Below are 13,054 nucleotides of genomic sequence, written 5' to 3'. Positions count from 1 at the left end.
TACCCGCTAGAGCAGGCCAGAACAGAGAGAGAAGAACAGGAAGCTAGCCAGGCAAGTCTGGCCAAGAAAAGAAACAGGCCATAAGGCTCGAAGAAAAAGAAGTACATTTCGCAGGCCAAATAAAACATCCCCCCCAAAGAGAAGAAATCACTCATAATGGCCGCCACTCCCGTCGCCGACCAACTCCGTCAACTGGGCGATGCCCGCGCTCTAGTCCTCGGCGACCCTGTCTACTGGCCGCAAGTCCTCCACGGGATCCTGCCTATCGTGTCTGGACCTATCGTGGAGCTACGTCGTTGGGGAGCTGACTTCCTTGCAGAGACCTTCTCGACGCCCGTGGTGGATATCAACGAGAAGCAGAGTCTGGCCGTGACATGCTTGGACACTATGGTGAGGTTGATGGACGAGAAGGAGGCGGGCATCCTCAAGAGTGTGGTCCAGTGTAGTGCGAGTGTGTATCCGCTGGTGTTCAGGTATATGTACGTGCTGCTGCCACCACTGCTTTGGTTTTTTGAAGTTCAAGTTTCTTGCCTTTGCCTATCCACTCTATCCATTTATTTTATTTCCAGTCCAGCCCATTACTCCCCTAAATCAAGGAAAGACTCTAGTTCGTCCACTTGAGTTTGATTTCCTGCGCTCCATGTTGCTTTTTTCTTCTTTTTTTGTTTTTATTTGGTGTTGCTTTTCTGGAAAAGAAGGCAATGACATGGGGAACGATTTACTGAGACCGAGTGCTTTTCTTGCCCTTATTAAATTTCCAGGTGCAATAATCGAGATGATCAAGCTACATGGGACAAAATGGACATGATCAAATCCAAGATTCTGAGTCTTTGGGATTCAGGGCCAGTGGGTGTGCGCTTAGGGTGTATCAAGTTTGTCCAGCGTGTCATATTGGTGCAGTCGAGGGGAGTCACGGACCCTAGAGTGAGTGTTTTTTCTTCTGTATTAGCTTTATTTGATAATGCTCCCTTCCATACTTCCCGACGTCACTAATAGCTGAATTGGTCGGGGGTGTATAGCTTGCAGACAGGTCAGAGATATCATTGACTATGGTCCCTACTAACCACCCTGTACTCTCCTTGCCTGCACTGGATGCGGAGGCGCAAGGTCTACTCGATAGGCTTCTAAGTATTCTCCATGAGGATCCAAGGTTGGACAAAACTCTCATTTAGTTCATCAATTCATTCATTCATCTACTACTCCCCCCCCCCCCCCCCCCCCCCCTCCTTCGCAAACCCCTCAGTAGATAATATTATAGGTATTGATGATCAATTTCTCGACAATCTGTCTATAGTGATCCTGCTCTCATTACGGCAACCTTGAATAATTTGTCGGTAATTGTCAAGACGCGCGCCCCACTCGCACACAAGATCTTGAGTGCCGTGATGAACTTCAACCCGCTGGCCATCATCGCAAAGGCGAATACTGTAAAAAACCGTCTCATGATGCAGTGCATGGAGAAGACGGTACGGGTGTTGTTGATGAATATTGCGCGGTATTGCCCCCACATATTCTAGTTGCGAAGGAGCAATGCGGCGATGGGGATCACTGACTCTCTACTCCTCGGTGATAGTGCGAACCAGAACGGCCCATACACGGCCAAGATCTCTCAACACATCACTCGTCTCTCGCAAGCAAAAGCTGAGGTCCTCGAAGAGTTATCTCGAAAGAGACCAGCCCCTACCCAGACCCAGCCTGAGGCCGAGGCGATCAAGAGGATGAAGGTGGAGAATGCGCAGGCGCAGGCTGTAATCACACCCACAGCTACACCACCCCCGCCACCACCTGTTGCTGTTATCACTGGACCAATGACTTATGGACAGCTTTATACGCTTTCGACTGATGTAGCCATGACTAGCTTTGATGGGCAGCAATTGCCAATTGATTTGGTGTTACAAATCATTGTAGGCAGTATCAACAGTTTGAGTCAGCAGACTTTACAGACGGCGATCGCGGTATGTTTTCTTATGTTTCTCCCTTTTACGAATTAGGGAGGTTGCTGATTGGCAGGTTATATAGGCGGTTAACAGCCGGTATACTGCGCTTATGGCGTATGTACCACCAGCTTCCGTGCCAATTCCACAAGATGGTCAAGTAAGCCAGGCTGCTCAACCGGGGGCTGAGGAAACGCAAGGTGAGCAAGTAGAGCAAAGAGATATCGAAAAAAAAGAAGAAGACGAAGAGGAGGAGGAAGAGGAACGTGAGCTCCAACTCGGGAAATTCCGTCTCCCTCCTCCAACCTCACTTGCCCCGGAGGAAATGCATGATATAGCTATCCAGGCCATAGACAGAATGTTTTCCGTTGTGGACCAGTTTGATAAGACCTCTCTCATCTCGCGGAAAAGTAAGCTGGGAGCGAATAGGCTAGCGGCTAGTAATTGGGATAGAGAGGGTTGGATCGCTGTCCTTACTAGACTAGCAACTCGTGGGATGGGTGATACTGCGCCTGATACTGTGAAGGAGGAGGTGAAGGGTAAAGATGAAGAAAATGGAGAAATCGCTCAAATGCAAGTCCCAACTGCCCTAAGCACAGCGATCCGCGAGAAACTGTACAACTTTGTCATCGCCGATTTCAGAGGCAGGATGGATGTTGCTGTGTCATGGCTCAACGAGGAATGGTATAATGACCAGGTGATGTCGCGCGCGGGGGTTAATAGGGAGCCGCAATACCGCAAATGGATGATGAAAGTTATGGATGGGATCTTTCCATTTTTAGAGAGTAAAGATAGGCTCTTTATGAGGTTGCTCTCAGAGATCCCAGAGGTTACGGTAGAGCTCATGCAGAAGGTTAAAATGCTGTGTTTGGACCCAGATAGAGCTATGCTGGGAATTCAGATGCTACAGTTCGTAATCACTCTCGTCATTTGAATATACATGGTGGATACTGACCAATGGCAGTTATTTGGCGATGTTGAGACCCCCGGTCAGGGATATGTGCATGGATGTCCTCGAAGATTTGTACCAGAACCGTAAGTTGCAACTTTTCTTACCAGAACTCTAAAAACATTGAACTGATAGTCTCCTACAGACGTCGAGGTCCGTGTTCAAGCTCAGAAGCTCTTGCAAAAATGGAGACCGGAGGCCCTTGCTGCCATAGATAACGCGCAGAACAACACCCAGAATGCAAATGGCATGACGGCCACTCTGGTACAGAGGAATGGTGCAACAGCCACGATTAACTAGCACTAAGCCTTACCGTATAATTGCTTTGGGGGATGGTAGCTTAGTTTTTACGTTCTATATCTTACTCGTTTCCCCTACCTAACATCTGCTTCTTTTTTGATTCCGTGTAGAAGTATTGTGGAACTATTTCCTGAAAAGCATGGGCCGGAGTTGCGTATTATTGATTTGATGTTCTACTTGTCACTGGTTGAGGATGGTTGAATGTGCTGATACCTATATTCTTCCTCTGCTCTATTTCCTATCTTACAAATGTCATCGGGAAGCTTGTATCACTACTACTATTATTATTTCCTCTTCGCGTTTTAGTAATGCCATGTAATAACGCAAACAATTAACCAGAATATGGCGGTGGTGATGATGACGATGGTGATATTCATGATCATCCCAGTGGAGTGAAACTGTGGAGAAATCATGGGCATATTGCATATAAGACATGGGACTGCCCCTTCTGCTCATCCCCTTGCAGTCCTTGCATGAGATAATGTTTATAAAAATCTTCTGGAAGACGTTTCAACGATAGATAGACTCAGGGATTGGCTGTCGGCCGGGGGTGATTATTTTAAGATTGTGTATGTAAGTGCAAGAAAGCGGGAACGAGCCTCACTCACCACAGGATTTAAATTTCAGTCTGAACAGTCAGACAGACGCCCGCCGACGTCTCAACCCAGACTGGTTCCGACCCCTTGAGCCTGTCAGGCAAGTGTCCCAGCGCGCAGCAAGGACTCAAGTAGATAGAGGGGCATACATAAGCGAAGAAATAGAGAGAGTGATACATGTAGATATAGTACCGCATGGCCGCCATATCTTCCACTTCCTCTACGTAAATTTACTCTTTCTTCTATTTTATTACACCCGCCCAGAGATATCATGACAAAACAATTCCAAGAGTTGCAGTGTCTACAAGTCCTTCTGCAGAACGATATTGGTGAGTCTATCCTCCACTCTTCCACTCCTGGTCCCTTTCTCACCTCATCTTCTCCTATCTCCTACCTATCATGTATTATCCCTTCCCATCTTTTGCTCTTGCCCTCATCATCATCATCCTCGCTACCGCGTTTTCGCCCCAAGAGATGTCTGTGCGGTTGGGGCGACCATAAATAGTGAGGCAAGTAGCAGATCCCGGCCAGGTAGGGAATTTAGGAAGGAGGGGGGTGCCTACCAATTCCCTTCCCTTGGTTGTTGTCTGTTGCTTGTTGCTGCTCTCTCAGTCTGTCCATAAACAATCCAAATTACACACATCTAAACAAATACTCTCTTCCCCAGGGAAAAAAAGGAAAACAAAATTACCAAGAACAGAACACATACTGAATTCGGGAAACTCTGGGCTGACGCGAGAACCTCTCCGACAAAATCGAGTTTGTTCGGAGAAATAAACAGACGATAGAGCTGAAGAGATATTTCAACTTGAACAACTTACTTCCGGTATGAACGGCAACACGCCCACCTCTGGCGACGATGATATGCCGCTGCCGCCCGGTGTTGTAACCCCCGACGGGAGAAACAGTAGTGATATGGATGGCCAGAGGACCCCAGATCAAAGGAGAAGTCTTGACGGCCGAGACGCGGTTGACTTATTGTCAATCTCTCCGGGACCGAATGGCGACATTTTCGATGGTACGACACAGCAGAGCTCGGGTAATCGGATTCAGACCGGAAAGAGTGGACGGGTGATTGAGAGGCTCATGGCGGAGAACGATCGGTTGAAAAGGGACCTGAAGACACAGACCACGGCGAGGGAGGAGGAGAGGAAGGAAAAGGAGGCTATCCGGTCATCGAGGGATTCGCTGCAGAGCACAAACGAAAATCTCATACATCAGACCAATGTCGACAAAACCTCGCTTGCTCGAAAGGATCGCAAGATCGAAGAATTGAAGGCGGAGAAGGAACGAGAGATGTCGAGACGTCAGGAAGCAGACTCGAGTCTTCACGAGCTTGTTAGGCAAAGTGACGTGAAGGTTCAGGAGCTGATGACAACCCTAAGCAATGAGACATCGGAAAGAAAAAAGGCAGTGAATCAATATGAAGTTCTGCAACAGAGTTGGAAGCATTTAGACGAAGGTTATAGGACAAGAGTTGATAGGTTACGAGCTGAGCTAGAAGCTTTACAGTCGGAGCGAGAGCGAGATCACCAACTACTGAAGCGGCTCGAGGTCACAATTGAACAACAAAGGCAAGAGGTCGAAAAGCTGCGGGTCGCCAAGAATCGGATTTCCGATAAATACACGAAGACCATGAATGATACCGAGAGAGAGGTTGGTGATATACGGATAAGGGCGGAGGCCACCGGGAGGGAAGCAAATGAGATTCTGGCTGATGCAAAAGAGACACTTGGAAAGCTACGACATGTTATGGCTGTTCAGAGGGACTTGCGGAAGACTTGAGTAATTCTGCATTGTGAGGGGTAGTCACATCACGCATGTGCAAGATGGTGTATTTCTCATAAATCGGTGCAGGAGTTTGGCGACTACTGTATGGTTGTTGATGTTTAAGTTCGATCTAGTGATTTTCATACTAGGGGACAGACCGGTTCTGCAGAATTGAAATGATCAATTAGGAGCATTGGGACGGGGTTTGGCTGGACAGCACACAAAACGGAGTTCTCTTTGTTTTCGTCTCTTACTCTCTCGTTTCTTGCTTTTCGTTTTTTTTACTTTTTTTTTGGATATCGAAAGTGCCCAGCTCGGTCAGGGGAACGGTGGTTGAATGGTGTTGGATGGGATTCTGAAGGGATCAAGTTGGTGTTATTTCTACACTTTTATACTACATTTTGCTTTAACTTCTTCATTGTCTAGATCGCACGGAGGAGGACTTGCAGGAGGGGTAGGTGGGATCTTGATCAATCTATGCCCATGTGTACTATAGAAGAGGCGGAATCTTTTTTCTTACAGGGATATTTCGGAGATTGTGCCAATGTTTTTATTTTATTATCTGTTCGTGTGTTCTGGTTTCTTTGTCAGTATATCTTGCGGTAATGATTACTACATGTAGTGTTTTAGTACTTTCTTTACCTTCATTTGGCGAGCGTACTATTCCCCTAGCTACACCCTATGTTCTTCAACATCTGTTTTTCTTTTATGTCTCTTCTTCTCTTCCAGTATCTTAAGGCTTCTGTTTATACATTTCGGGACTTCATTTTTTTCTCTTTTTTTTCTTCTGGTATTTTCTCAAGAAACTATATCACTCACCCAAGTCAAGTATTTCATTCTAATCTAACAACTTCATATCTAGAGGTCTTTGGCAAATATTGTAGCTAGTGCCGCTATTCTTCTGTATATATTGCGACCTTCTGTTGCGGATAGGACTAAACTAGTTAATTATTCGCATACATCTATGGGAGATACGCATCGTAGAACTAGATACTACATACAGATCAGCTTATCTCCATCGCTATTGTACATGTCTTGTGTTTACTTTTCTATTTCCCACGTGTGCCAAATTCACGAGGTGATCTAAGCTCCTACTTATCACTATGCCGTTGGTAATCTCTAGCTAGAATACTGTCATACGGAATATAGTTAGTCTCAGGACGAGGATATCGATTTTGCGAGGAGGTTCATCAAGCCTTGGCGCAAAATTATCTTTGTCTAGACGGTTCGAGTGACCACCCATGATCCGGAAATCTTATAACAGAAATGCCTCAGAACGCTTAGAGCTACAAGCTACAAGGAGATATTTGGAGCTCCAAATATATTTAGTTCTTAGTGGGGTTTCTGAGCTTGTATCCTCCGTGTCGTATGTATCTACAAGGAGCCACCCGTGCCCTTTATGACATCAATCAAGCCAAGTAATGTAATGCTCTGGGCTTAGAATGTAGGCGTTCCCGAGATACAGTGGAGTCCCGATAGTAGCAACCTCGATAATAGCATATCCTCGATAGTAGCATATAGTTGGGCAATCTCAAACGAGTCGGTACGGGCAAAGTTGTTCCTGATACAAGCATATCCCCGATAGTGGCACACGAAAATACGTTCCCGACCATATGCTATTATCGAGACTCCACTGTAATAAGGCATTACATGTACTTTATACTACTTGTAGAAATGAACATCCACATTTTCTTTGTAGTAGGGCATAACCATAATTATCTTATTGGGTGTTCTTCTCGATTGTGCATGGGTTCTAATGTACTTTACTTGCTGGATTTTTTACTGGGTCTGGAATTAGAGTACATGTAGTGGGAAACGGCCTCATAAGGAGGCTTCCCCTTACTTTCACCTACATGTAGTTGCTGGATTTGGAGTAGTAAAAGAGTCAGACTCAATAAAGAATCCGGCAAGTACATGTACTTACTACATGTAGTGCTTTCTCTAAATTTGAGGCTCAATATAACGCCAAGGCGGATAAGGCGTCCAGCCCTAACACCAAAGCTACATGTAGCTACCCAACGTCTTTCCCTCTCAAACCCTGCCTTCTTTCAACTTACTAAGTTACAAGTTATCTTTCCATCACCAGAAGTAAAAGCCCCCGCTCGTTACCTCTCACCAGTGGTAATTCGTATTTAACAATTGTTTCAAATAGGATTTCTAGTTGCGCTCTATATTCTAGCCATGGCTGACGACCCTAGTATAGTTGTCACGATCCGCACGGTAAGTCCTGAGATCTATACGAAGTTGAAGTTTGCTGAAGAAATCAACAATTTAGGTTTTTGAGTATGGCCCTATTGCTGTAGACAGTCTCATCAATGCCTACAAGTAAGCCAACCTAATCTCTCTGTTTGCGGACATTTCCTAAGTTCATATATATAGGCAAGAGAGTTATGCGAACTATGTTGAGTGCAAATTCAACCCTATAAATCACGTAGTTTCCCTAGAGATGTTTGTTAATCTCCGAAATAACAAGCTAACCCACCTCTAGACGTTCGTTCTAGAAGGGGATAGGAGTCATGCTGAAGTTGCATTTACGAATTTCATGGAGTTGATCCGCAAAGCCATCGATACAGAGACATCGAAACGCCGTACACCAAAGGTATTGGCCCCCTCTTGTACATACCTCGCAATAACTGAGTTAGGTCTAGGAATATGCGCCCATCCACCGTTCTAGGCTCACGAAGCTTAATACACCAGCTGTTGAATGGTCAGAAAGAGAAGATGAACCCAGAGATTCTTATAAGAAGCAAAATGACATCGTAAGCCTATTTTAAAAGGAGAGCTATTGCAGGGACTGAATTTAGAATAGGTTTCTTCGAGAGATCCAAGATATACCATACAAAACCCCTCTACGTTAGCGGATATGACTGGCAACTATCCATGCATCGAATATTGGGAACCAAGGATTACAGCGGCGGATTTTAGTTTGATGTTACATCTCCATGATGGACATAGTCTCACGAATGAAATTGCAAAGGTGTGCTATTGCGCTGTTTTCCCAGACTGGGAAAAGAGGAATGTCAAGATTGGCGCCAACAGTCGCCCGACAATCGAGAAAGTCCTCAAGAAACTCAGAAAAATTGAAGAACTCTTCGTAGGTTCTCCCTAAAAAATATATATATATAATTAAGCTTTGACTAATCCCAAGAAGAAACGCGGATTTGAGCCAATCTCTGTAATTTTGGTTCATCCCGAGGAAAAGAGGAAGTTTGAATTCAAGCTAGTCCCATTATCGAAGCAGAGTGAGCTGCAAAGGACGACACTGTTTTATGACAAGTCTAAATGGCAAACATATGGCGCTGATAAGATGTTCCTTATTCGACTTCTGGAATACGATCCTGACTTGGATCGGTTTTTCCCATGTGATGTTGCAATAGCACCCATTTGGGCAGCATTCACACGATCTGCATCTGCACCACGTGATTGGGCGGAGTATATATTTGATGGCTGGGGTAGTCAGGATATGAACCCGACCAATGTGTCTAAGAGGCTAGTCTCTAAGAAAGTACCGGAAAGCCCTGACCTCTCAGGTCTCAACCCCGAAGATCTTGTAGGCCAATACAATACTCCTGGAGGTGCAGCAGCACAGACTATTACCAAAGACGTGCCTGCCCCTAAACCTGCACGTCAAACACAGCCTAGGGTCGGTGGTGGGTTTGAACTTGGTGATCGACCAGAAAGTGTAGACTTGGACGAAAGGGCATCGAAACGCTCCATGACCGGTGCCATACGTGTTCCTAGAGTGAGAGCCGGTAAAGAAGCGCTCCTCGAAGAACATGAAAGCCCGAAAGAAGAGGGAAGAAAAGCTAGTGTGATATCTAGCGGATATAAAGAACTTGCTGCTTTCGATCGTACTGTCGAAGCTGAGGACGAGGGCGAGGGCGACACCTCGCTGAAAACTCATAGCGTTATATCTAACGCTTTCAGTCTTCCAGAGAGGCATCTTGGAACTGGTATTGGGAGGGCGGTTAATATACATGGTTCCTTTGTAGAAAGGGAACAAATAGGCGCTGTTGCTTCAAGGACAGTCAGACAACCAAGAACGAGGAAGCCAAAAACAAACACCGAAGCTTCTGATAAGGAAGGTGTCTCAGAGGCAGATACTCGAGAAATTCGGAGCACTATGAGACAGAAGGCGCCTAGCCACAGAGGCTTATTTGACGGGCAAGATCAAAGCAAAAAGTTACCATCTATCCCCAGCTACATGCATGTACACATATGTTACAATATTGACGAGATGTAGGCTCAAACAATCAAACAGCTTAAAATTCTATGATACAATTAGCAAGAGGTAAAACTTAGGATATCTATTTGGCCGTGGCAATATACTGATATATTCATGTTGGTAGCTTTGACCATATTCGTAGTTGGCGGGGCCACGTTACTTTCGAAGCTTCGTAAGTCGAATTACCACATATACGTTTGAATACCCTGGAGTGCTTACTTTATGAAGATTAGGACGTATCATTTTAGCCGATGTTCCCAAGTCACTCTCCAGGGGCAGTATTGACTGGACTGAGTGGTGGCAATCGTTAACGAAAGCCCCGGAGATAAAAACGATATTTACTGATTTGTAAAGCCATTTGTTGCCTATGATGTTGAAGATATGAGTGCTAATATGACACACATTCAGAATCACCACCGAATTTTTCGACATGGAGTTTATCTCCGACTTAAAAATGAGCAAGGCCGAAATGCTCTTTTCTCCGGACCATATCAAAAAGACGGTTACCTACGAGTTTCATTGTAAATATAAGGGGAAAAACTAGTATGATTTCACTTCTAATCCCCCCCACCTTTTTTTTCTCTTTCTTTTCTTTTCTCTTACTGGACACTGTCGCTGATCTGTGTAATAGTATCATGGAGGTTAATGCCAGAACTTTTGAGGCGACCATCTACGGCGACCAACAAGCATTTGGTAGTGTTTACTGGGCCCATCCTCTTAGGTTTGTCTGTTCGAATTCATATGAGGATAATCGATTGAACTTGTTCTAGGTCATGGGATGCCAGATTTGCTCTCGTTGGGAGAAAGATCATTGATAATGAAACGCCCGTCTTCAAGAATCTTTTCGAAAGTCTCTGGATTCCAGGTGATTCTGATATTCCAAACGTCAGTTTTCTTGTGAGGGGCAAAGACTTTTCTGTCGACAGAGTTATCGTCAAGCGGGAAACTCGGCGCCCGTGCATTAGTAAAAAGGTCACAGAAGGACAAGATATCGACCTTGTTTGCAAAGAAGTAATGGAGATGATCATCAGGCGTAGCAAGCGAGTACCCGAGCAATATAAGGCCGTCGCTCATGACAGGTAAGATAAACCATTCCCGTTGTAGCCCACGAGGCCTCTAGTTCGCATTGATTCCAAGGGTTTGAGGCACACCGAGGCTTAATATCCCGAAGCCAGACGAAGCCAAGGGTCTAAACAAGAGAATTTTGTGCCCCGACCTGATGACCTCGTGGACTACACACACAGCTTTCTCTAGTTCCTTAATCTTAATTTTTTAGCGAATTATGCTCATATCGTTTAGGTTGCACATGGTGTATTCTGGCATGCTTCATTATTCGTTCGCTCTGATTCCAACCAGGATTGAAAGGGCCCTGCAACAAAACACAAACCTCGAGATTGGTGAAGAGGTTTTGTGGACAACAGGCGATCTCATCGGTAGATATAACGAGGGTGAGAGCAATATTTTTAGAAGTCTAGAGTCGCTTGTCTTCACAATGCTAAAAAAGACTGATGATATCGGGTTTAACAATAACAATGGGCCGGATGAGATGGAATTCGCGTAAGAATAGTCCTATACTTTCTTTTCTCACCACTGTTTAGCTTATTCCTTTACTCTTTTCAATCTCTCAAAAATTTCCATTGTAGTAAGTCATGAAATTATTGCCATAACTGTAAAGTTGCATGCAATTAATGAATTAAACAAAAAAAAAAAAAAAAAAAAAAAGTCATGAAATTCGCTTGAACTGTAACGAGTGATAATATATGATCATACATCACGCGCTAGGATAATTTTGTACCCTTTCCGAAGCTCTATGATGCCACCGCGAGTTTATCTCCGATTAGGTAGTAACGCACTATTATGTCTAGGTGGTTTTACTACCCTGTTCACATCTGAATTTATACACTACAGGCTGACTCAAGATTTCAACATGCATTCTCACTGTACTACATGTATGATAGTCCGATCAGTGAACGCATCCGTGTAGTCAACTTTAATGGAAAGCATTCCGAGGGTTAAACCACTACTAGCCATATATATAGACATGATATGGTTCCTGAATTCTCGACCTATTGGCTATTAGTAAGTTGTTAGTAAACCTCGCCCGCATGTCGCACGAGGCCAGCCACCCATCACGACTAACCAGTTGTACTAGCAAAGACCCAAAGTCTCCGGGTCCCGTGATTCTTAACCTTATTCCTCCCACCATAATGCTAGAAAATAGCCTATACGTGACCCGAGGACTTTGCGTCTTTGCTAGTAATTTAACTGACCGAAACTGTAAAGTCAGAGTTGCACCTAAGTACATATGTTTCTCGAATTAGCATGATAGACCGTCTAGTCTCAGCGAATGGCTATATAGTAGACTAAGCCTTAGACGGTATTAATAAATCTTGCTTAAAGCTGCGCTAGACCTAACCCTGGCGCTAAGCCGTCTCTGGACACTGATCCCGTAAATATTATCATTACCCCATGATTACTAAACTTAAAACAGCACGATGACCTCCTATCTAGCCTACCTTTCGTTTTATTCAGTGAACTAGTTACCAGCAGGCTGGCTCGGCCCCGAATGATCCTGCTCTTCTTTGGATATATACATAACATACAAACAATGGACCTAATGTAAGTTATTGAAGAGGTTCGCTCGATCTCTCCAGTTTCCAGGGTATTTAATTCGCTTCACTATATGCATACAGTATACTATGCGTATATGTACATATAGTCAGGTACATCTTTGATCCATAATATGGGAATGTAGCTTCAGGCTGAGTGCAGACGTAGAGCGCTCTTATACCCAGATATATGCCAAAGACTGACTACCAGCGACTATGACATATATACCGGACAAAGCTCCAAGGCTCGCAAAATGAATTTGGCTCGCTGAATAATTGCTAGCTAAACTTATATAGGCAACTTTGTACTATTCTACCCGACATTCGGGGCATTTCAAAGCCACCAAGGACGTTGATATGCGTGCAATGTAGACCCAGGGGATATGGACCGCAAACTGGCCTGTCTTTGTATAGCATGTATGTGCTTTGAAGGGAATTTCATACATGTAGTACTGAGGGAAATTTGACAGCTTTCTCATTTGTCACTACTCAGGTTATACGAGGGGAGGGTGGCTTAGGACATCAATTTTTCCTTTTGAGAAAACCACTGATTGAAATTACTTATCTGGACATCTCAAATCGCAAAACTTTCAACACAGAAAGACCGTAAAAATGAATCCAACGCCACCCACCATCCCTTAGAAAAAAACCGATATTTCACCAAGAAGAAA

At 44.6% G+C, this 13,054-nt stretch overlaps 3 protein-coding genes across 3 annotated transcripts; all 3 read left to right on the top strand.

Moving 5' to 3' along the window:
- Positions 1-156: 156 nt before the first annotated feature.
- Positions 157-3,183, top strand: LAJ45_10903 (uncharacterized protein; the record flags this gene model as incomplete). Its single annotated transcript, XM_046120418.1, has 8 exons — positions 157-479; positions 762-924; positions 1,020-1,150; positions 1,295-1,495; positions 1,574-1,955; positions 2,020-2,843; positions 2,899-2,969; positions 3,029-3,183. 8 exons carry the CDS (start codon positions 157-159, stop codon positions 3,181-3,183), a joined length of 2,250 nt encoding a protein of 749 aa, XP_045966427.1.
- Positions 3,184-4,050: 867 nt separating this feature from the next.
- On the top strand, positions 4,051-5,564 carry LAJ45_10902 (uncharacterized protein; the record flags this gene model as incomplete). The annotated part of the gene is made up of 2 exons (XM_046120417.1): positions 4,051-4,108; positions 4,561-5,564. 2 exons carry the CDS (start codon positions 4,051-4,053, stop codon positions 5,562-5,564), a joined length of 1,062 nt encoding a protein of 353 aa, XP_045966426.1.
- A 1,731-nt stretch (positions 5,565-7,295) lies between these two features.
- LAJ45_10901 (uncharacterized protein) lies at positions 7,296-11,335 on the top strand (the record flags this gene model as incomplete). The annotated part of the gene is made up of 16 exons (XM_046120416.1): positions 7,296-7,348; positions 7,636-7,637; positions 7,702-7,769; positions 7,825-7,874; positions 7,929-7,980; positions 8,038-8,148; positions 8,198-8,308; positions 8,359-8,643; positions 8,701-9,731; positions 9,793-9,840; positions 9,899-9,946; positions 10,003-10,122; positions 10,183-10,317; positions 10,406-10,495; positions 10,545-10,853; positions 11,074-11,335. The coding sequence occupies 16 exons, from the start codon at positions 7,296-7,298 to the stop codon at positions 11,333-11,335; spliced, it is 2,775 nt and encodes a 924-aa protein (XP_045966425.1).
- Positions 11,336-13,054: the final 1,719 nt, after the last annotated feature.

The sequence above is a fragment of the Morchella importuna genome, assembly GCF_003444635.1.
Source record: "Morchella importuna strain M04M26 chromosome Unknown Morimp01GS052, whole genome shotgun sequence".
NCBI lineage: Eukaryota > Fungi > Ascomycota > Pezizomycetes > Pezizales > Morchellaceae > Morchella > Morchella importuna.
This window is presented reverse-complemented; position numbering and strand designations above follow the sequence as displayed.